Source organism: Camelina sativa, chromosome 11, assembly GCF_030686135.1.
Source record: "Camelina sativa cultivar CO46 ecotype springtype chromosome 11, ASM3068613v1".
NCBI lineage: Eukaryota > Viridiplantae > Streptophyta > Magnoliopsida > Brassicales > Brassicaceae > Camelina > Camelina sativa.
In genome coordinates this window covers 24,544,580-24,563,869 of record NC_141890.1, presented here as the reverse complement: position 1 = coordinate 24,563,869, position 19,290 = coordinate 24,544,580, and the positions used below count along the sequence as shown (strand labels likewise).

Below are 19,290 nucleotides of genomic sequence, written 5' to 3'. Positions count from 1 at the left end.
AGTTTGTTCAACTACAAATAGATAATATCTAATATAATAATTCATTTAAAATATAGCAAAATGCATATTAAAATATATAAAAAATATAATTATAATTTATTGTATAAAAATAAATAGATAATTTTTTGATAATAACTAACTAAAGTAGAAAACAAACAAAAAAAAGAAAGAGATAAAGAGAGAGAGGTCGACACACACCCAAAAAAATTATCTTTAGTAGTTAGCTTGCTTATTTTTTGAGGACAAATTGGTTATAAAATTTGTGAACAATAGTGAAGAAGTGTGTAAAAGTACACCAATAGTAAAAAGTATGTCAAAATGAAAAATGTTTATACAAAACTAGGTGTAAATGCAAATAACCCTTTTTAATATAGATAAACTATTGATTTTCGAAATTTTGGAAAAATCAACCCAAGTTCTTAAGGTCGTACGGGGGATATGCACATTCCACGTCAGCAATTATCAGATTAACAACATCTTCCGGAACCCATTTACTGTCTCTTCTCAACCTTACGCTCAAGAATAGATTCACAAAACTCAGAGATTGTGATGACAACAGTTGCCTCCGGCTTCGTCTCTTTCTCGCCGGCGCTGCTCCATGTGAGTGACAATGAATTCAGCAACACTTTCATCACTCGATCAATCAATCTCTCTCTCTCTCTCTCGAAATTGATAATTCTTTTTTTTCTTCGCAGGCGAAATCTCGTCGACCCTTTCCCAATTTCCGAAATCGCTCTCCGTCTCTTCCCACAGTTTCAGCATCACTGAGAAGCAACGTAGAAGCAGACACAACAGCAAACCTCTACTCCAACATACGAGAAACCAATTCGGTTTCGGGTTTGTTACATAACAGCATTACTCTGGCAGATTTAGATCCAGGAACCGCCAAGGTCGCGATTGGTATCTTAGGTCCAGCTTTATCTGCTTTTGGGTTTCTATTCATCGTGAGGATCGTCATGTCTTGGTACCCGAAACTCCCTGTCGACAAGTTCCCTTACGTTTTAGCTTACGCTCCGACCGAACCAATCCTTGCCCAGACTAGGAAAGTGATTCCGCCACTTGCGGGTGTTGATGTGACTCCTGTGGTTTGGTTCGGGCTTTTGAGTTTCCTTAGTGAGATTTTGGTTGGTCCACAGGGACTTCTTGTTCTTGTTTCCCAACAACAAGTTAGCTAAAATCACTTCATTTTATCATACTCTGGTCTGTGCTTAGTTTTCCCACATCACTCACATATATGATTTTTGCTTGGCTCTTACCATTCTTCTCGTGTGATAACGATCATGATTTGCTGTTTAAAACCACTTTGGGTTTGTTTTCATGTCATAACAAACAATATCGTTTAGTCGAGATTCTTGAGAGCAAATGGAAGAACACAAGTCTAGCCAGTCCGAAGAGTCATTCGTCTAGAGAACACTTTGTGTAAACTTCTTTATTGCTCCAAAGACCTTGTAGTCTCGGAGTTATCAAGACAAGTATTAGCTATGTAATTACTGATAAGAAGAGACTCTACGTTGCCAAGAACATAAGCGAAAATTTTATTATTATCCATGGGTGAACAACTACAATGAAGAAGACATGAGGCCAATACACTCTTAATTCTTATATAGGCTAATGTTATCACTCTTAATTCTTATGTGATAACGATCCATCAAGTTTCAAATTTTGACTCAAGATTGAGGAAAAATTGTAATAGGGAGACCTTTGCTTGGTATTGGCAAGGGATCAACCACTCTTTTATTTTCCTTTGGAGACACTAATTCCCACTTGAATCTCTTAACAAGATTGTGCATAACTATAAGAATCTCTAGACGACCATACTCTCTCCCTGGACACATTCTGGGCCCTCCTCCAAATGGAACATATGTATAAGGCTTCGGACCACTTCCTTCGAATCGGTTTGGATCAAATCTCTCTGGTTCTGGGAAGTAGTCTGGATTCATATGTGTCGCGGTGGCACTCCAATATAACTATATGTTTATGATTATGATCAGCACACCAAAGATTTAATGCATGAGTATGATATGTATGTCAATATATGTAAAGGACCTGGAGTAGCCTTACCTTCCATCCTTTAGGGATGTAAAAACCCTTAAATGAGAAGTGATCGATGGCTTCACGAAAAGTGCCAGGAACAGGAGGAACAATTCTCATCACTTCACATGCAACATTCCATGAATATCTCATTTTCTCAATGTCCTCCCACCTTAATCCTTTTTCTTTCTTCTGGTTTAGTATCTCCTTTTGCTCTGCAATTCCTTAGGGTGAGTTATTTCTTTTCTTGTAAAATTCAAAACCAAGGCATAAAATCAACCACCCCATCACAAAGTTATTAATTTCGAGTTGTGTTTATCATGATGTCGACATGGTTAGCTATTTCAAAATAATATTTATTGGTGTTATAGGAACATGATTGATAAGGAAAAAGAGTTGTCAAATTTATGACACCAACAATACAAATTAGCAAAGCTAGTTTAATAACATTTTCAGATTCATTCAGTAGTTTTAATTTTTACTTGCTACAACATGGATTATGCAGATCAATAACCGACATGCCGTAGATGAGTTTTGAATCCGGACAAACCAGTATGCTACATGTGTTTGTTGTCGATTCAATTGTAGTCATTATTTGTAGTGGTTGCTACAATATTTATTTTATTCATTATCCCAAAAAAATAGTCATAAGATATGTATCCTTAAAAATGAGTCATAAATTATTATTGAGGAAGTTATCGTGAACGAAAGAACAAAATAAATAAAGGAGATGTGATGAGACCATAACTAGACATATAATATATATTATGGAGGTGCGTACCTTGTAGCACACGTTGGTAGATATGAGGGAATTCAGCAAGATAATTAACAATAAAAGTGCATACAGTACTGGCTGTGTCGTGTCCTCCGATTAACACTCCAATAATCGTATCCGCCAAATCCTCGTCTTTGGTCTCTCCTATGTTCATCAACATATGAGATAATATGTCTTTTTCCTCTAATGCTTTCCCATCTTTTAGCTCTTCTTTCCTCTGCCTTATGATCGCGGAAACCTCTTTTCGGAGTAACCTCGACGCCTTGATGGCTCGGTTAAACCGTGTTCCTGGTAAGTCTATCGGGATTGAGAAGACCCCTACCGCTACCGTATTGAATTTTTCTCTTAGTTGCCTTACTCTTTCGGGGTCGTCCAAGCTGAGTAACGAACGGCATGCTATTGAAAACGTGAACCTGATTGAGAATTTTTTGTAAGTCATGAAACAGGTTTTTAAAATGTTAACATAAGATGCATGAGAAGCAGAATAATACATAATTTTTGGTGAGAGGGAAGACAATGAGCTGGTCTTGATTGGCCCATTCCATCTCAAAATGTCTTTGAGCAATCTCATCCATAACGCCTACATATTTCCTCAAAGCCTCAGGTTTCATGAACTGCGAAAGAATCATCCTCAGCTTCTTGGCCTCTTCCTTGGAGCTCGTCTGCATTGAAGAAGGGAATATCTTATTAACAGAATCTGGCCACCACGAGACCACGAGCTTGTTCTCGTTGGTGAATAGAAACTTGTTTCCAGAGGCACCAGTCACCATCGCCGTGGGAGACCCAAAAAGGTGGGTCTTGAAGACACATGACGAGGAGGAGGAGTAGAAGCGACGAACTCGGTCGGTGATGAACTTCTCTGGATGGCCTCGACGGCCCGCAGAGAGGAACGATAAACTCTCTCCAATTGAGGGAAAACCAATCTTTCCCGGAGGAAGGTTTTGATACAAGAAGTGTGAGAAATGTTTTCTAAGGAGGAATAAGAGAGAAATAATAATGGAGCTAATGGAGAGGAATATGACTTTCAAATACATACTTTCTTTTTGTTTATGGCTTATTCTTCTAATTTTGTTTTGTTCGGTTTACAATGCTTTTTTATTTATAGACGTAGGTGAGCCTGGATTTGAGGTTCAGTATAAATGTTTTTGTCTTTTTGATTACTTTGCACTGTCAAAAAGAAATATACTGACATCACATAAACGTACACCAAACTGATTAAACCATGCATATCTAGCTTTTTATTATTACTATCATTGTTTTTTTGGAGCATATCAAACCAACTAGCTATGTCAAAGTTATACTAGTATTAATCAAATGTTGGTAGGTGAGTAAACATCGTTTATATTAAGGTGTTTAAGTTAGTACTTATTACTTATTAAATATTTATATACTTTTATATTTCAGCCTTGTAAGATATTGCTTATTCCATCGTCCATGCGTTTATATTTCAGCAATCGTTTATTTCTCCTAATTTTTTTTTTTTTTTCCTTTTTAGTTGCTGTTAATTTATTTCATCATGCTACTCTAAGCAACAACATCACCATAATCATCAACTAACAACTACCCTAAGCATCTATTCCTAATTTTCACCATCAGCATCAACTAACAACTAACAAATGTAGCATTAATTAATTTGACTAACCATATTTTGTCCTATAAATAAATGAAATTTAAATAATCATTATACTAATATATATACCATCATTTCTATCACATATTTTTATATATTAATTTATCAGTATTATGACTTCCAATCGTTAAATATAGCTTTAAATTAGTTTTATCCCATAGTATATATTATTTAAGAAACATAAAATAAATAAGTGATTGAGCCACAAATTTTAGAATTAAGAAGAAAACAATAAGACTTAAATTATAAAATCAAAATTAATGAATTAAATGAGAAAACAGACAAATTTAGATGTGGATATGGTTAAATTATATTCACTCAATAATTCTTGTCTTCAGTTTAGCAATGATCGGCAAGCAAGTCACGCCACGACATGCAATACAACACAACAACCCAATAGACTCTGATTAAACAAACATTAATCCCACTCCGTGATCATGCAAGCTACAACACTTAGGCCATGAATGGATGCAGTTTTTGATTCAGTTTTTCGATTTGGTTTTTGGTTTTTGAATTTTAGATTTTAGTTTTAGATTTTGCTATTAGGTTTTTGTTTGAAAAATCCCAAAAAATGGTTTTTGGTTTCTGAGAGAAATAAACCTAGAAAGAGTAAAAACTAGATTCCCTAAATTATAGAAGTACTAAAAAACTAAAATCGTGAATGGAAGAGTACAACGAAAAAGTTTTTCTAAATGCTAGAGAATCCAAAATTTTAAAATCTTGATTGGTTAAAAATGAGTTTTTGAAAAACAAAAACCAAAATCTCTTTTAAAATCTAAAAAACATTCAAGGCCTTAACCCTTGTCAGTTTAACATATCACTAAACCTGGCCGGAACACAAATCAACTTAGCGAGTTCCGGATAACAAAGTCTGGGGCTACGCTATATTGTTTGTTTTGCTGTGGATTCAACTTTTCTTATTTTAATCTTATTTTTGTATTTATTTTAATACTATAATTAGTTTTCAATATTCATATTCACAGCACTTTCCTAAAAAGAAACATCACATTCCTTTTTTGCCAATAATTATATTCAACATTTTCAAATAGTACTTACATATATTCCTTTTTTGGGTACTATTTGGTCAAATAGTAGTTCCTTAATTTCTCTTTAAAATTGTGCTTACATATATACCCTATTTTTTACGATAAAATTCTGGATTGTATTTTTAAAATATAAAAGATGATAATAACTATTTTGTGTAATTGTATAATTTCTTTTTTTTAGATATTAAATTTTCAGTGAGGCTATTTAAGTAATTTTATATATTTAAAAGTAGTTTTTAACCTAAAAAAAAAAGAATAGGGTATTTTTTAAAAGTAAACTTAAAACCAAGGAATTTTTCTAAATTTGCTCAAAATTATATATTGAATAACTCAAATAAATAAGTCAGTTATTCAAGATTGATATAAAATAGTCTTACAATATATGTTTTCTCCATCCATATCTATATATATAAAGTTAACTTTTCTCTCTTCTCCTTTCTCCACATCAGCATCCACCTATGCAATATTATATATATATTTGTATAAAAAATACTATTTTAAATATTTATTAATTGCATATTTATTACTTATAATTAATAATAATAATAAAAATAAATTAAGTAAAACTATTTTAACTATTCATTCATTGCATATTTATTACTTATAATTAATAATAATAAAAATAAATAAAAACGAACTAAATTAAATTAATTGAATTTTAAAATAGTAAAATCAATAATATAAATTTGTTTTAGTAAATAATAAATAATAACTAAATAAAAATAAATTAAGTAAAATAAATGAAAATTTTCAAATATTAAAAATACTACTATGTATTTGTTTAAGTAGTAATGTTCTTATTCAAATTTTAACCAAAAAATGATCATATTCCAAAATTTAGAATGGGATAATAAGTTTTATAATGGAAGTAAGATTTTAATGCATGGTGTAGTAAAAAAATAATTTATGTAATTGTATTTATAAAAATCTAAACATAAAAATAAAATTGAAGTGAAACATTAGTTTCTAAGAATATGTACTACAAATATTTATTATTAAATTTCACTTAAAAATAAATAAAATATTAATTACTTAACTCAACTTAAATTTTTTTATCTAAAACGAAGATATTGTAAATGTCACATTTTTTTGCGAAAACTATGAAAAATATTTTAAAAAATAATCCATCTAAAAAAACAATGGTCACAAAATATAGAGAAAATGATATGTAAGCTATTACAAAAAGTGATACTTGTATAGCATATCTCAGAAAATATATTATCAACTAGAGATATAATTCTATAACATGATAAAAAATAATATATAAAACAAGTGTGAGAGGTCATCAATTTTATCAAATGCTTTCAATTCAAAATATTGACAGAAGTAACATGTTTAAAGTACACTATGTTTTTTTTTTAGAAGACGAAGCTGAGGCTACATCACAAAATTAATATCTGAAAATAACATATGAGGTTTTAGGAAAATATGTAACTTGATTTAGTGAACGAATATTTATTATCGGGTTTAACCGTTTCACCAACTAAGCATTTTTGACTTGGTCAGAAATTCTATTATGGCAGGTGATGCACTTGGACAACCCTGTTGTAGTGACATAGCACTAAAACTGTTAATAAAACTTTGTATATTTGCATTTAATGTGGGATATTGATATGTTTAAATAATCTCTATAATTAAGTCAACGATTGACATTCAACGTTAGAACTTTTAAGAAAATGTTTTTATGAGATATAAATATGGAATGAATTCTTCTAAGAATAAAATGTCAGAATTGTTTACTTTTTCAGTAAAGTTTTTAAGTCATTTTTTATTACCAAGTGATATATTATTGATTTGCAAGGAAAATATTACTGCAACACTAGACAATATATGTTATATATAAATTAGTAAAATATTTATCTTTTAGTCTTCAAATGATTATATTTATATTCAATGTTTTTTGTTAATAAAAAAATTAACGAAAAACTCCTTAGTGTTTATACAGATTTATATTCAAAAATTTAAATGATTTATATTTAAGCTCAAGAATTTATATTAATAAAAATATTTTAAATTAAAATTCTGCGTGTGTGCGGATAGAAAGTCTAGTTATATATAAAAAGAAATACTTTTCTCTCTATTAGAATTTAAAAGTAAAATTAATTTAAATCCGTATTTTGACTTAACCGATTCGGTTAGATGGACGATTTTCGTTTGGGTTTTCCTTTTAGTATAGATTTAGGTCTATGTTTAGGCCCCAATAAACTCAACTGATACGCAGCCCACTTCGGAAAGGTGTTACAACTTACAACCGGTGTTGATTGATCACTGTCGTGCTTTTAGGGGTTTTCCGATAGATGCAATGCAATGGTGAGAGTGAGAGTCTCTTTTGTTTTTTCTCTTTTTTTTTTTTTTGGTCTTTCTGAAAATTTTAATTATAAATTGTACTAAGTGATAGCATGTTCTTATCTTCGATGTGCATTTACTCAAAGTTGCAGAACCGACCACTTTTAAATTAAAAGTTTTAATGCGTCATATTCTGACTGAGAAAGTCAAAACAAGTGATAGAGATAGAAACAAACACGTACGTTAAAGATCACAAAAACCACAATTTGCCATGAAGTCTTCTGTTGCGCTGTCCAAATTTTAGCACGTGTCCCTCTGTTTCTCTCGTTCTTAGTGATTTTTTTCCTACATTTTTAATTCTTCTCTTCCGATGCCATATCTTTGGTCATCCTCATTTTAATCGCCGAATCAGGTTTGAACTCTACATTTTCTGGAAGATGCATAAATTGCATGCTCGTTACTTAAATTTTTTTGTTTCTACCTAGATATAAATAAGTTCTTAATTCAATAATGTTTATTTTGATTAGTCAATCCTCACTGGTTTAGTTTCTTATAGAAACATGTTTGTTCTTAAAACTTAATATATAATTATTTGCAATGTAGTTTATGTTGCTAATTTAATCAGTGTGGTCGGATGGAAGATGGCACGAGAGTGGATGGGAAGATGGGTTGGATTTGGAGGAAAGGGGTCAGTGTGTGTAAGAAGGTTCTTGCAGCATGTTTTGTACTGTTTTCTGCACCATTTCTAGTTCCGCCACTCTTTGTTGCCTCCACAATCGCGTTGATCTCGTCCCTTCCTTATTTTTTCTTCTTGGCAAGCTATGTTTGTATTGAAAAGTTGATGAGAAAACTGCTTCCTGCTACTGCTTTTGGTGGAAGATGTGATCACAAAGTGATGCTACTCTCTAACAAGATCGGTCACGGTGATGAAGGCATAGCACGAGTGGCTATAAGTGAGCCGATTCTTGTTCAGATTGAGGAAGAGAGGACTATTGCAATAGCTTATAGGGAAGATGAGGATATGACAAAAGATTTAAGGAGCTGGTTAGAGAGTATTAGAGATGAGGGTACAACTAATCAATCACTTGATAGAGGAATCTCTACAAAAAGTTTTGAAGATGATCGGGACAAAGATCAGTCGATAGTTCGTAGCGATGCCAAGTCAGAGAATGTTAGAGCACGACTTGAAGATCTTTTAGGAACGAAGCAAGTTTGTATGACTAGACATGAAGGTGATTATATATAAATGGCAGCTTTAAGGTTTTAATAATGTTGAATTGCTTGAAACTAGCTTATGAATCTTTCAATCTCTAATCTATTTATTTATTTTCAGGGGAACTTAAGTCCACTACAACTAAAGCAGCTAGAGGGAAGGATATGGAAAATTCTTCAACTGCGGTTAGTGTATTTCTCTCTCTCTATATATATATACATATATATATATACATATATATATATATTTTTATGGGTCAATCCTCTCTAATTACGAAGCTTCTTGTTTGATTTGATGACGTTATGATCTCAAGTAAACCAAATATGCGGTTGTTTAAATCGCTCCTTTTAGATGGTCTTTTGAGGGTTGATTTGATATTATTATATGTTTCTGAGACCAGTAGTTGTTAGAGTGTGTAACAACACTATATATAAGTGGGTATAATGCACAGTCAAAGGCTAGGTTTATGGTAGGATCACGACTCCTGTAAGGTAGAGAGCGTAGACGAAATGCCATCAGTATTAATGAGGTCTTGAAAGGAGAACAACATAGCTAGGGTACGGATTTTTGGTTAAGTGGTTAATGAAAATGTGATCTTTCCTAGCCACTCTAATGTCTTGACTAACGAGACAGCCGTTAGAGAAAGATGTGAGAGTGGCACGTGAGACCGGTGATGTCAAACTTAAAGTAATTTGTTTGCATATCTATGTATTATAAGAATAGAAAGGAAATTTTTTTCATTATTCAGTCACTTAAAGAGGGTGTTTTGGTAGGGCATGTCTTAGACAAGCGTCAGTTCTTTAGAGGCTGTTTAGGGTATGTCTATTCTATTTTGAATAGTGTTTTATTGAAAGTCCTTAGCGTCCGTGTAATAGCTTAGCTTCTTGAACGATCACATACCTATATCTCTAGTGATGAATTCAGATGTTTTTCATTTCAACTTGCCTCTAATTCAAATGAGTATCTCAAAGAACTGTGTCAAAGTCAAGAAATTTGCTTAAGGATGAAACCTAAGTGCAGTGTGAACATAAGTGTAACATAGTACATAAGAAGAACTTATTCAAGAAGCTTGTGGATACATTACCCGATATCTTTAACTAAATCTTATTGTAACAGATTGACTTGTTCTTACTGATTTTCTTTACCAATATGTTTAATTGTCATCATGCATTGAAGTTTCTGATTTCTCTTAAAGGGGTATTTCTTGTTTGGCTACTTAAATTAAGTTTTTTGGGTGAAGGTGAAAGCGTTGTATAGCGAGGAACAAATATGGACGAAGATCGAGGCATTAAGGAAGGTAGTTGGCTATAGTGCTGCGAGGAGCACGACATATTTAGAAGAATTGAAGGCGCTTTACATGTTCACGGGTGTGGAAATGCCCACATCGACGTTGGAGAATCAAGACATTGCAAAAGTTACTGAGGGGCTTTCCTTTCTAATGTCCGTTATTGGAATACAATAGAGTGTTTGATAGTAAGTTATTGTATAGCTTTAAACACTCTTCTTTTGAACTGCACAATCGTGAATGATCGTTTTCTTTTGTGTGTATGCAACCTGTTTTTATTTTTGCCTTCTTCTTTGTCTTTCCTAGCTCTCTTGATCAGAGAATTTCAACTCGGCAATATATAAGTAATACCTTAATTAGAGCTTGAACACTACGGGATTTAATGCAGTATGAAATATTCTTGGGTTAGAGCTTAAACACTAAGGATCTCAATTTTCAAGGTTACTGAGTTATTAACTTTCTCAAAAGAGACATTCATCAGAAAATATCGATAAGAAATTCCGAGAGATAACAATATCAATGATAACATACTTTTTTTTTTTTTTTGGTTTATTTGTGCAAAAAGCACAATGAATAAGCACGTTCTGATCAGAAGCCCACAAGCCATGAACTAGGTTTGTTTCTTGTCTCAGTACAACTTTGTTCCCACACTTCCAACAATAAGATTGCACACCAAGGGAAAGAACAAAATAAATGAGAGATAAGACTGCGGAGTTAAGCAATACTTCCGTAGTCCATCCTTCCATGGGACGTCGATGGAACATTCGGGACATGATTGTTAGTCCTACGTCCTACAAGATAAAACAGAAATTAAGTTCCAGTTTAAGACACCCAACCAGAGGCCGTAGACAAACAAAAAAAAAAATCTTCACGAGAAGACTTATGATGAGTGAAAGAAAGTACCCCAAGGTACCCCATCGGTATATGAGCTACTTCTGGGTGAGCGTTGTTGACCCCCTGAATTGGTGTTGGAAGGAGGAAGCTGAGCGTTTATGTGATTCCGATCCACAGCTCTTCCAGCGTTTGGTCTCCCATGGTTGAACCGTTGTGGAGGTTGTTGCCCTAGGCGACTTGGAGAGTTCTGGGAGACATGAGGAGTAAATTGTGATCCTGGCATATGTTGACCAAATCTGGCATGAGGATCATTACTTGGAGGGCTGCCAATCTCTACTTGTGAAAAGGCTTGATTGGGAGCATATCTCCTGATATAGATTCAAAGTCACATCAAGAGAAAAATAAAAGTTCAAAGTTAGCTATCAGAGGACGTTCAAGTGATAAACAATACATCAAGTCTGGAACACACGTTAAGCTGCCTATCAACTAAGTCAGAGAATATACAATGGTTCATACATAAATTAATACTCTTAAGAGACTACCTGGTTACCTTTTCTAATAGGAATATAAGTTCTATCAAGATGACTATATTAACACAGCTAATATCACAAATACAGGAGACACCAATATGGGACTTTCTAGTATAAATCCCTGGTTCAGATTGAGCATAGTTCTGATACTCAACTACATAGTTTGTCGTGATAAGTTAATATGCATAGAAGATGTAAGATCCAGATATCACCAAAGTTAAAGGTCTGGTATCTAGCAGCATGTCAACCGCAAAGAAAGAAGGGTTCAGCATAGTTTCCCCAAGATGTCTCCAAGGTTACCTTTGGGTTGTCGGATTTGAGGATGAGGTAGAGGCATTACTGTTGAACCTTCTGGAAAAACTGGAGGCATCTGTTGAACCAAGTTGCATACCTCTGTTGAATGCATTAGGAAGAGAACTCTCATCCGCACTATCTTCTTCTAGAAGCAATTCATCACTGTACATGTAACAGAATTGTGCATAATAAATTTCCAATTGAAGGACTGGGGAAAACATGTAAATGAAAATAGAATTTTGACATACAAAAAGTATCTTATGCATCTGAAAGTAGCCAGGATGAAAAGTGGTTAAATATCAGTTCAGCTAGATGATTAAACAAAACAGAGAAAAACATCAGGTAACAAAGAATGATTAACACTAATGTGATTCGTTCTAAATCTCACACCACTGACCGACTTTGAACAGTTTCATGCCCACAAATTTGTCTATCAAGATTGAAATCCATATACCACCTAACAAGAACGTGATCATCTATCACAGAATGTGACATATATTTGGAATTGAAGACAATACAGGAACACAATATCACTCATTCTAGACAGAGAACCTTGACATTCTATAACCTGTAAAATTAGAGAATAATTTGTTTACTTGCCTGTAGTTTGGGTCCCAGTCTCCCGGATCAGGAACTGATGAGGCAATATCCGGCTTTTCAAGATGGGGTCCTGTATTGGAAGGATTACACATATTGGACCGAAGTGATGAGCTGGAAATGTTATGAGTAGAGTACCCCGTACTTAATGTTGTGTTTCCTTGTGTCTGTGTACGGTTTTTGACACCAGAATCCAATTGTCGCCGTGAAGGTGAACCAGAAAATTGTCCAGAATACCCCTCATTTTGATAAAAATTATCCATCCCATGTCCTTGCGCTTGGGCCAAGGAAGAATCCTGCGACTGAGAACCTCCAGAATATCCAACGCTCATTCTTCTGTTAATCTGACTAAACGCAGCCATCTTTCCTAGAGGAGACCCATGACAACTGTTTCTTACTGGAGATGTCGGGCCATGATGTCCAGGAGACCCAGCTAAAAATTGATTGTTTGTATTTGGAGTAAATTGTGACGGACTAGTGCCGAGGGGTAGTGGTGCAAAATTTCCAGCTGATGGACTTGTACCAAGACCATTTCCATGTGGGTACTGCATAACCCTGCGTCTGGCATCAGGACTAGTTCCAAGCATTGGGACACCACCTTTGTTTTGCATGTATAAGCCAGAATGATTCACAGGAGAATAATATGCAAACATATTTCCTGCCCCTCCATAGCTCCCATAGCTATTTTCTTGTATAGTACCATCATTATAGCTACCATAGCTTCCAATACTCCCATAACTATTTGCATGTGAATAAGGAATCATCTGAAAATGGGGACTATTGTGCATTGGGATTCTGGTTCTCCCTGATACCTGTCAAGAAAGTAAATAAGTTTCAACAAGAGGTGCACAAACAGCTTCAAGGTGTTACAACTGAAGAGACAAAGAACCATACATGAGGAGAGAGACCAGCGGCAAACCAATGCCCTCCACCTGGATGATGGTCCACTTTAATATTTTGAGCAACATGCTACAAACAAAAGGGAAAGAGAACAAAAACCGGTTCAGTGAATAGAGGAATGTTTCACAAATGTCACTCTGCAAGAAAGAATTACATTTTTCTTTCAGCTAATCATCTTGCAAGATTACCAACTGAAGAATTTCTATCGAAAACAGAAAAGTTGAAACATCGAAAGACAATGCTAGAACGAAAAGTATGTTCCATCCATCTCATGATTATTTGGTTGAAAAATTATGAAATTTATATATCACTAGGAAATAAACATGAATCAAGGATAACACACCCACTGCTTTGAACACCATTAAGTATGACAACAGGGAAACAAAAGAAGTTTGAGACCTGGGAAGGAATTCCATTTGACTCACCACACGAGGTGTCTCTGGCGGAGGGTTGTATGGGCACGTAAAAGGTTCCCCAGTGATGAAAGGGTGCTTTGCTGCCTGAAAAAAATTGAAAAGTCGATGTTAACCATTATGGCTAGCAAGAAAACAGGAAGCCTTAAGAATTTAAATCTATAGATGGCTTTAGCCAGGAAGTTCAATACCTGAAAAGGTGACCAGCGTTTGGCTGGATCAAATTCAACAAGTCCTCTCAGAAAATCAATAAGAGCTAACCGGATTTGAGTTTCTGTGATAGTTCATGGAAGAAAAGCATAATAAAAAAAAGTCACCATGGAAGATAGTCCAGTACTATTCCAGCAAATTTAAGATCATCAGAGCAACCTGACTTTACCTTTGACTACATCGTCCTCAGGCAAGTTTATCTTGTAAGGATAGCTTTTAACGATTTCTTCAAGGTTCTTATGGTGGAAGTACTCTTTCCCAATTTCTGGCTTTTTCTTTTCTCTCTGGAAAGTTAGGAGTAAAGAACAGTATCCAGAAATATATCAACAAGGACAAATTTAAGGACAAATATTAATGCAATGTAAGAATAAAATTAATCCCCTAACGAAACATTTAAATCTTCTTTGTTCACTAATGTAATTGTCTTCCAGGTTTTAAATATCATATTTTAACTTCTCTCTTCTCTCATTCCCACCTCTCTCTCTTCATATTACTGTTTAGATCAGAGGTAAAGTAAGAATTACTTACAGCTTCAAACTCTTCTTCAGTCAGTGCCATATAAGCACTTTTGAGGCCACCATATGTTCCACCATTCCCTAAATTGTAGACACTCCCAACACATTTAAAGAACTTATTTGTATTTTTTGCTTCCTTGAGTACATAATCAGGTGGTTGTTTTCTGGAAAATTATATGACAGAAAATTTATACAATCATAAGAAACAGGAAGAGGCAAGAAACAAAAAAAAAACAAAAACAAAAGCTCCTTGTTGCTAGAAATCTCGACACTTGTTGCTTAAAAAGAAGCGAGGACTTCATAGTTGCACAAACGTTGAGAAGCTAAAATAGGGTTGCTGAAGACAAAGGGAACTAAAAGGATGACCATAAAGCACCAAGAATAAACACATAAATTAGCGAAAGTATATGGAACAAAAAAATGTAATAGTACGAGTATTGACCATCAAGGGAGCAGACCTAAATATTCCCAGACCCTATATTATAGACTGCTTGCTCATTTACTAATTTTATAATAAAATTCACTAAAATTATAGACTGCATTCTCATTTAACAATTCAATAATAAAGGATCATACCCCAGTATTTTAATCATACGCCTCAAGATATCAAATTCTGAACCTCCTGGAAACAGTGGCAATCCAAGAAACAGCTCGGCGACAATGCAGCCAAAAGACCACATGTCAATAGCTGTAGTGTATCTATATGGTGGTTAAGCTTTTACATACAACCTCGAGAAAGTTTTAGAAATCATGTACCATAGGAAGAAAACCAACTAACATTAGTTTGCATTTAAATTAATAAACGAAAAGAAAAGTTACAATTTACTGGAACTATAGCAACAAAGTTTATGAAATAAATCAATAAGATTCATAGATCAAAGAAAATTGTGATGATGATAGTGCAAACTAGCCTATCTCACTGACATGAGATCTTTCAGTGCCAGAGACTATGAGAAAACATTTTAGTTTTTGTTCAGAAACGGTTCTTATCTTGGAATTTAAAAGGATACTGGTACCCAAGTAATACTTCTGGCGATCTGTAGTAACGACTCTGTAAGAAGATTGACCAGCAAGCTTAATTATTTTGTTTGGTTAGATATAACCTAACAGATAGGTAAATGGAAAGCAAGAAGAAAACCTGAATATATGAATAAACAGTTTTATCTTCCATGCACGCTGATCCAAAGTCAATTATCTTAATTTCAGTTGGCTTCACACTGATGCAATTGAAAAAAAAAATCCACCTGATTAAAGTTATCAGTTACAGTTTTGGGTATAGGAATGGTTCTAGAAAGTAGACCTGGCACACAGAAGAATATTTTCTGGCTTCAGATCACAATGGATTATGCCAGCATCTTTCAAAAGAGCCAAACCAAGTAAGATCTAGAGGACACCATAAAAAACAGTTGATACTGTAGATTAAAACAATAAAAAAGGAAACAAATCAGTGAAAACATAGATCTGGAAAATATAAATACCTGCTTCGAGAAGAGCTTGACTATACTTAATGACAGGCCTCTAAACTGATTTATCTTTATGAGCTCATACCTGAGAACCATAAATTACCAAGAACAACGGAATTATCATCAACAAACACTGTATACAGATCGCATGAAGGAAATTAGAGGAAAAGCATAAGTAAGATAGAAGGAGAAGATACTTCATTTAAACAACTTACAGGTTCATGTCGAGAAGTTCAAAGCATATGCACAGATGACGTTGATGTAAGAAGTAGTCGAATATGCGAACAATATGGTTCTTATCCTCTGGATCATACTTCTTATTTAGCTACACACCCAAGCGAAAAGTAAGAGACAGACAGACCCCATTAACGATTTTTCACTACGAAGAATATGAATACGAAGGATCATTAAAATATAGAATAATTACATACCGTTGTCAATATAGATACTTCAACCAGCGCCTGCTGATAGTATGCAGGCTGGTTTTTTATTACTTTCACAGCAACAAAGCTGTTCGTCTCAGGAACCCAGCATTTAGCAACCTGACCAAAAGTCCCATGGCCAAGAAGATCTTTGACAATGTATCTAAGAGAACGAGTGAAACTTCATCAAAAAGACAGGTATTGTAGAGGTTTAAATTTTATGCCTCTGACAGCACGCCAAAAGGAGGAACCGAATCGATGAAAACAAAAATTTGAAACTAAATAAAACAATAGCAAACCTCTGTCGTGAATCTGAACTGCAAAAGTCATCATTTACAGCCAGAATTAGATCAGAGTTGACATTATCGAAGCCATCATTGTGCACACCAACTGATGGAGTTGTCAAATACCGCTTAGGATTCAACTCTCCTCTATATTTGAACTGTGGGTCACATATTTTGTATGTCTCAACCAAGTCCCTAGTTAGTCTCACTACAACCTGCAAAAAGACATATATATATATATATATAAGTTAACTTGAGTTCTGAAAGTAGTGCAACAGAGACAAAAAATTTGACTGTTACCATCCTTAAGTAGATATACATTTCTGCTGTCTTGTAATAATAGTGATTCAATACAAGATAAAAAGGTAAATAGAGTATGAATAATAAGAATCACCTTGCTTAAAGTCAAGGCAAGAAGACAACAACATATATCAGTTAATTCCAAAACGATGCCCAACTATCCCAGCAGAATGATAGCACACTACAGCAGCTAGAAAACTAATGGGAGCGACTAGCTATATACTCAGCTAAACAGCCGCACAAGAAGCTCTGCAAATTGAACTCTGGTATGCATTCAAGTGATCCAACAAACCTACCAGCCAATTTCTTTAGCAAATAAACTATTCAGGTCAACTAGTGTGCACAACCATTCCCTACGCAAACCCAAAGTTCATGACAGAATTCAACCCAGTAATTATCAACTGCCTGTGTTGCAACTAAGATTAATGCAAGAAAATGCGCACTTGTTTATTAGATTGAAAATCCACATAGTTATGAAAATGGGTAGCATTTGGATTAAAATCGGAGATGAGCTGATTTTGGTTGGATGATGACACCTAAAAAACATGACGGAGTGGATAACTCTAACTTGACGCTGCATTACCAATGAAATAGTTGTTGAACTATATATTCTTCAGCTAAAGTACTACTTTACATGCATTGAGCAATATGTACAAAGTAAAATAGTATTTTCCAATGTAGATAGATATTAAATAAGTTTTCAACAACTTAAGATAAGATATAAACTAGAATTACACATCATTTAATGTAAGCCTCCAATGAAGCCAAACAGCCACTTTCTAAAGAATCACATGCATCACCTATATTCCATACATCCAAGGCACTTACCAGTGCGTTACCCTCTAAAATAACTCACGGTATAGTATAACTTCGGTAGATTTAGAGAGCGGATCTTCTAAGCCTCCTTTACTACTAGCGTAAGAGAATACATACTAGAATGTTTGTAAGACCGTCATGCATGACTGGACCAAGTCTGCTATTCAACTGAAAATTCATATAACCCTAGAGCTAACTGGCAGCTTTACAAACAACATTGGCTAACAGAACCAGCAGAGAAATCACTTGGCACTAGTCTCTATCCATTCTCACTATCTTTGTAAATTAAAAAAACCACACAAAAACAAAGCTTGATTTGATGCATTCAAAGATGACCTTAAAACTTACAGAGTCCATCTCAAAACCAAAAGATCAATACTTACCGGCTTCTTCACCGCAGCTCGAACTTTGCTTTCGGACCCTCTCTGTGGCAAATAACGCTTAAAAACCAGCTGAATTGGCTTCCACGGTGTTGATACAACCCCTATAGAACCACCATCGCCGGAACCAATGTCATCCATTATCTCAGAAACGAAAGAGTAAAAGAAACCCTCAATTGACCAAGCCCAAGTCTCTCATCAAAATCAAAATTAGATACGAAACAAGAACAATCACGAATCCTAATTCCTCGGGAAGAGCTCAGAAATCAGGAATTTGCGATGATTAGGGTAGGGAGACACCCAATTGACTCAAGTCCCATGCCCCTTTGCTCATCCAATCAAACCTCAAGTCAGCGCCCCAACTCGAAACCCTAAAATCGATCTATCGATAAATCAACATAAAATGTAATTAAAGGAATCGAGTTTTATGGCGTCGGAACACCAACAGCACCGGGACGATTTCAACTTGATGATTCAGATGATAAAAAATTGAAATCGGAGGATTGGAGAATCGAAGACCCCAAGTGTTGGGGATTGCGAGGACCAAGAGAGAGACAGAGAGATTTTGAGAGAGAGAGAGAGAGAGAGAGAGAGGGAGAAAGTGAAGCTTTTTGTTGTGTTTTGTTAATGTGTTTGGGGGGTCTGAGGAAGGAAGATGATATGAGTCGATGGGTTCCGTCTTCAAAATGACAACTCCTGATTTTTGTTCTTTCTTCTTTTGCTTCCCTTCTTGCATATTTCTTCTCTTTTAAGTCTGGATTTTTTTTTGTTGATTATTATTATTATTATCATTTAATCCATATTATTTGCATCAATTTAAAATATCTTTTGTTAAATCTAAAGTTTGTATTTCATATTTTTATTTAATAGATGTTGCTTTTATTTTTTATTTTAGTCAGACAAATGTTGCTTCTATTTCTGAAGTTTTTATGATAATATACTTTAACCCTTTTTTTTTAGGGTCAAAGTATCAACTTTAACTTCTATTAAAATTTATCAGTAAATTTGGGATAAAATCATAATAGGGAAAATGCCTATTATATGCCCAATTTTTTCAATTTAGATT

The 19,290-nt window shown here is 34.3% G+C and overlaps 4 protein-coding genes across 8 annotated transcripts; 2 read left to right on the top strand and 2 right to left on the bottom strand.

Moving 5' to 3' along the window:
* Window positions 1-271: 271 nt before the first annotated feature.
* LOC104724032 (protein COFACTOR ASSEMBLY OF COMPLEX C SUBUNIT B CCB3, chloroplastic) lies at window positions 272-1,258 on the top strand. Its single transcript, XM_010442482.3, has 2 exons — window positions 272-600; window positions 696-1,258. The coding sequence occupies exons 1-2, from the start codon at window positions 550-552 to the stop codon at window positions 1,173-1,175; spliced, it is 531 nt and encodes a 176-aa protein (XP_010440784.1). The 5' UTR covers window positions 272-549; the 3' UTR covers window positions 1,176-1,258.
* Window positions 1,259-1,511: 253 nt separating this feature from the next.
* Window positions 1,512-3,881, bottom strand: LOC104724031 (cytochrome P450 716A1-like). 2 transcript variants are annotated; one of them, XM_019231549.2, is made up of 4 exons: window positions 3,298-3,881; window positions 2,813-3,219; window positions 2,062-2,246; window positions 1,512-1,967 (listed from the first exon to the last, which is right to left on the bottom strand). In XM_019231549.2, exons 1-4 carry the CDS (start codon window positions 3,375-3,377, stop codon window positions 1,668-1,670), a joined length of 972 nt encoding a protein of 323 aa, XP_019087094.2. In that variant the 5' UTR covers window positions 3,378-3,881; the 3' UTR covers window positions 1,512-1,667. The 2 variants fall into 2 exon arrangements, with proteins under 2 accessions (XP_019087094.2, XP_010440783.2); XM_010442481.3 differs by having other exon boundaries at window positions 3,302-3,854.
* Window positions 3,882-8,054: 4,173 nt separating this feature from the next.
* LOC104724030 (uncharacterized) lies at window positions 8,055-10,554 on the top strand. 3 transcript variants are annotated; one of them, XM_019231553.2, is made up of 4 exons: window positions 8,055-8,180; window positions 8,372-9,000; window positions 9,102-9,166; window positions 10,222-10,554. In XM_019231553.2, the coding sequence occupies exons 2-4, from the start codon at window positions 8,403-8,405 to the stop codon at window positions 10,441-10,443; spliced, it is 885 nt and encodes a 294-aa protein (XP_019087098.2). In that variant the 5' UTR covers window positions 8,055-8,180; window positions 8,372-8,402; the 3' UTR covers window positions 10,444-10,554. The 3 variants fall into 3 exon arrangements, with proteins under 3 accessions (XP_019087098.2, XP_019087100.2, XP_019087099.2); XM_019231555.2 differs by having other exon boundaries at window positions 8,092-8,180; window positions 8,410-9,000; XM_019231554.2 differs by having other exon boundaries at window positions 8,109-8,180; window positions 8,394-9,000.
* A 410-nt stretch (window positions 10,555-10,964) lies between these two features.
* LOC104724029 (dual specificity protein kinase YAK1 homolog) lies at window positions 10,965-19,032 on the bottom strand. Of its 2 annotated transcripts, XM_010442478.3 has the most exons (19): window positions 18,228-18,980; window positions 16,744-16,943; window positions 16,454-16,607; window positions 16,238-16,347; window positions 16,038-16,107; window positions 15,860-15,942; window positions 15,698-15,776; window positions 15,570-15,610; window positions 15,136-15,258; window positions 14,573-14,723; window positions 14,214-14,328; window positions 14,026-14,108; window positions 13,847-13,921; window positions 13,416-13,490; window positions 12,667-13,333; window positions 12,525-12,594; window positions 11,931-12,086; window positions 11,170-11,468; window positions 10,965-11,057 (listed from the first exon to the last, which is right to left on the bottom strand). In XM_010442478.3, exons 1-19 carry the CDS (start codon window positions 18,363-18,365, stop codon window positions 10,981-10,983), a joined length of 2,766 nt encoding a protein of 921 aa, XP_010440780.2. In that variant the 5' UTR covers window positions 18,366-18,980; the 3' UTR covers window positions 10,965-10,980. The 2 variants fall into 2 exon arrangements, with proteins under 2 accessions (XP_010440780.2, XP_010440779.2); XM_010442477.3 differs by having other exon boundaries at window positions 12,525-13,333; window positions 18,228-19,032.
* Between the last annotated feature and the right edge of the window lie 258 nt (window positions 19,033-19,290).

Excerpts from the sequence above, each read along its gene's own strand:
- LOC104724029 (XM_010442477.3), bottom strand. The coding sequence starts at position 18,365 with ATGGATGACATTGGTTCCGGCGATGGTGGTTCTATAGGGGTTGTATCA. Across the intron at positions 16,348-16,453 it reads AAGTATCTATATTGACAACG|CTAAATAAGAAGTATGATCC; the intron begins GTATGTAATTAT and ends TTGGGTGTGTAG. Across the intron at positions 11,058-11,169 it reads TACCGATGGGGTACCTTGGG|GACGTAGGACTAACAATCAT; the intron begins GTACTTTCTTTC and ends TTTATCTTGTAG.
- LOC104724031 (XM_010442481.3), bottom strand. The coding sequence starts at position 3,840 with ATGTATTTGAAAGTCATATTCCTCTCCATTAGCTCCATTATTATTTCT. Across the intron at positions 2,247-2,812 it reads CTACCAACGTGTGCTACAAG|AGCAAAAGGAGATACTAAAC; the intron begins GTACGCACCTCC and ends AAGGAATTGCAG. Across the intron at positions 1,968-2,061 it reads ACATCCCTAAAGGATGGAAG|TTATATTGGAGTGCCACCGC; the intron begins GTAAGGCTACTC and ends ATAAACATATAG.
- LOC104724032 (XM_010442482.3), top strand. The coding sequence starts at position 550 with ATGACAACAGTTGCCTCCGGCTTCGTCTCTTTCTCGCCGGCGCTGCTC. Across the intron at positions 601-695 it reads TCTCGCCGGCGCTGCTCCAT|GCGAAATCTCGTCGACCCTT; the intron begins GTGAGTGACAAT and ends TTTTCTTCGCAG.
- LOC104724030 (XM_019231553.2), top strand. The coding sequence starts at position 8,403 with ATGGAAGATGGCACGAGAGTGGATGGGAAGATGGGTTGGATTTGGAGG. Across the intron at positions 9,001-9,101 it reads TTGTATGACTAGACATGAAG|GGGAACTTAAGTCCACTACA; the intron begins GTGATTATATAT and ends ATTTATTTTCAG. Across the intron at positions 9,167-10,221 it reads TGGAAAATTCTTCAACTGCG|GTGAAAGCGTTGTATAGCGA; the intron begins GTTAGTGTATTT and ends TTTTGGGTGAAG.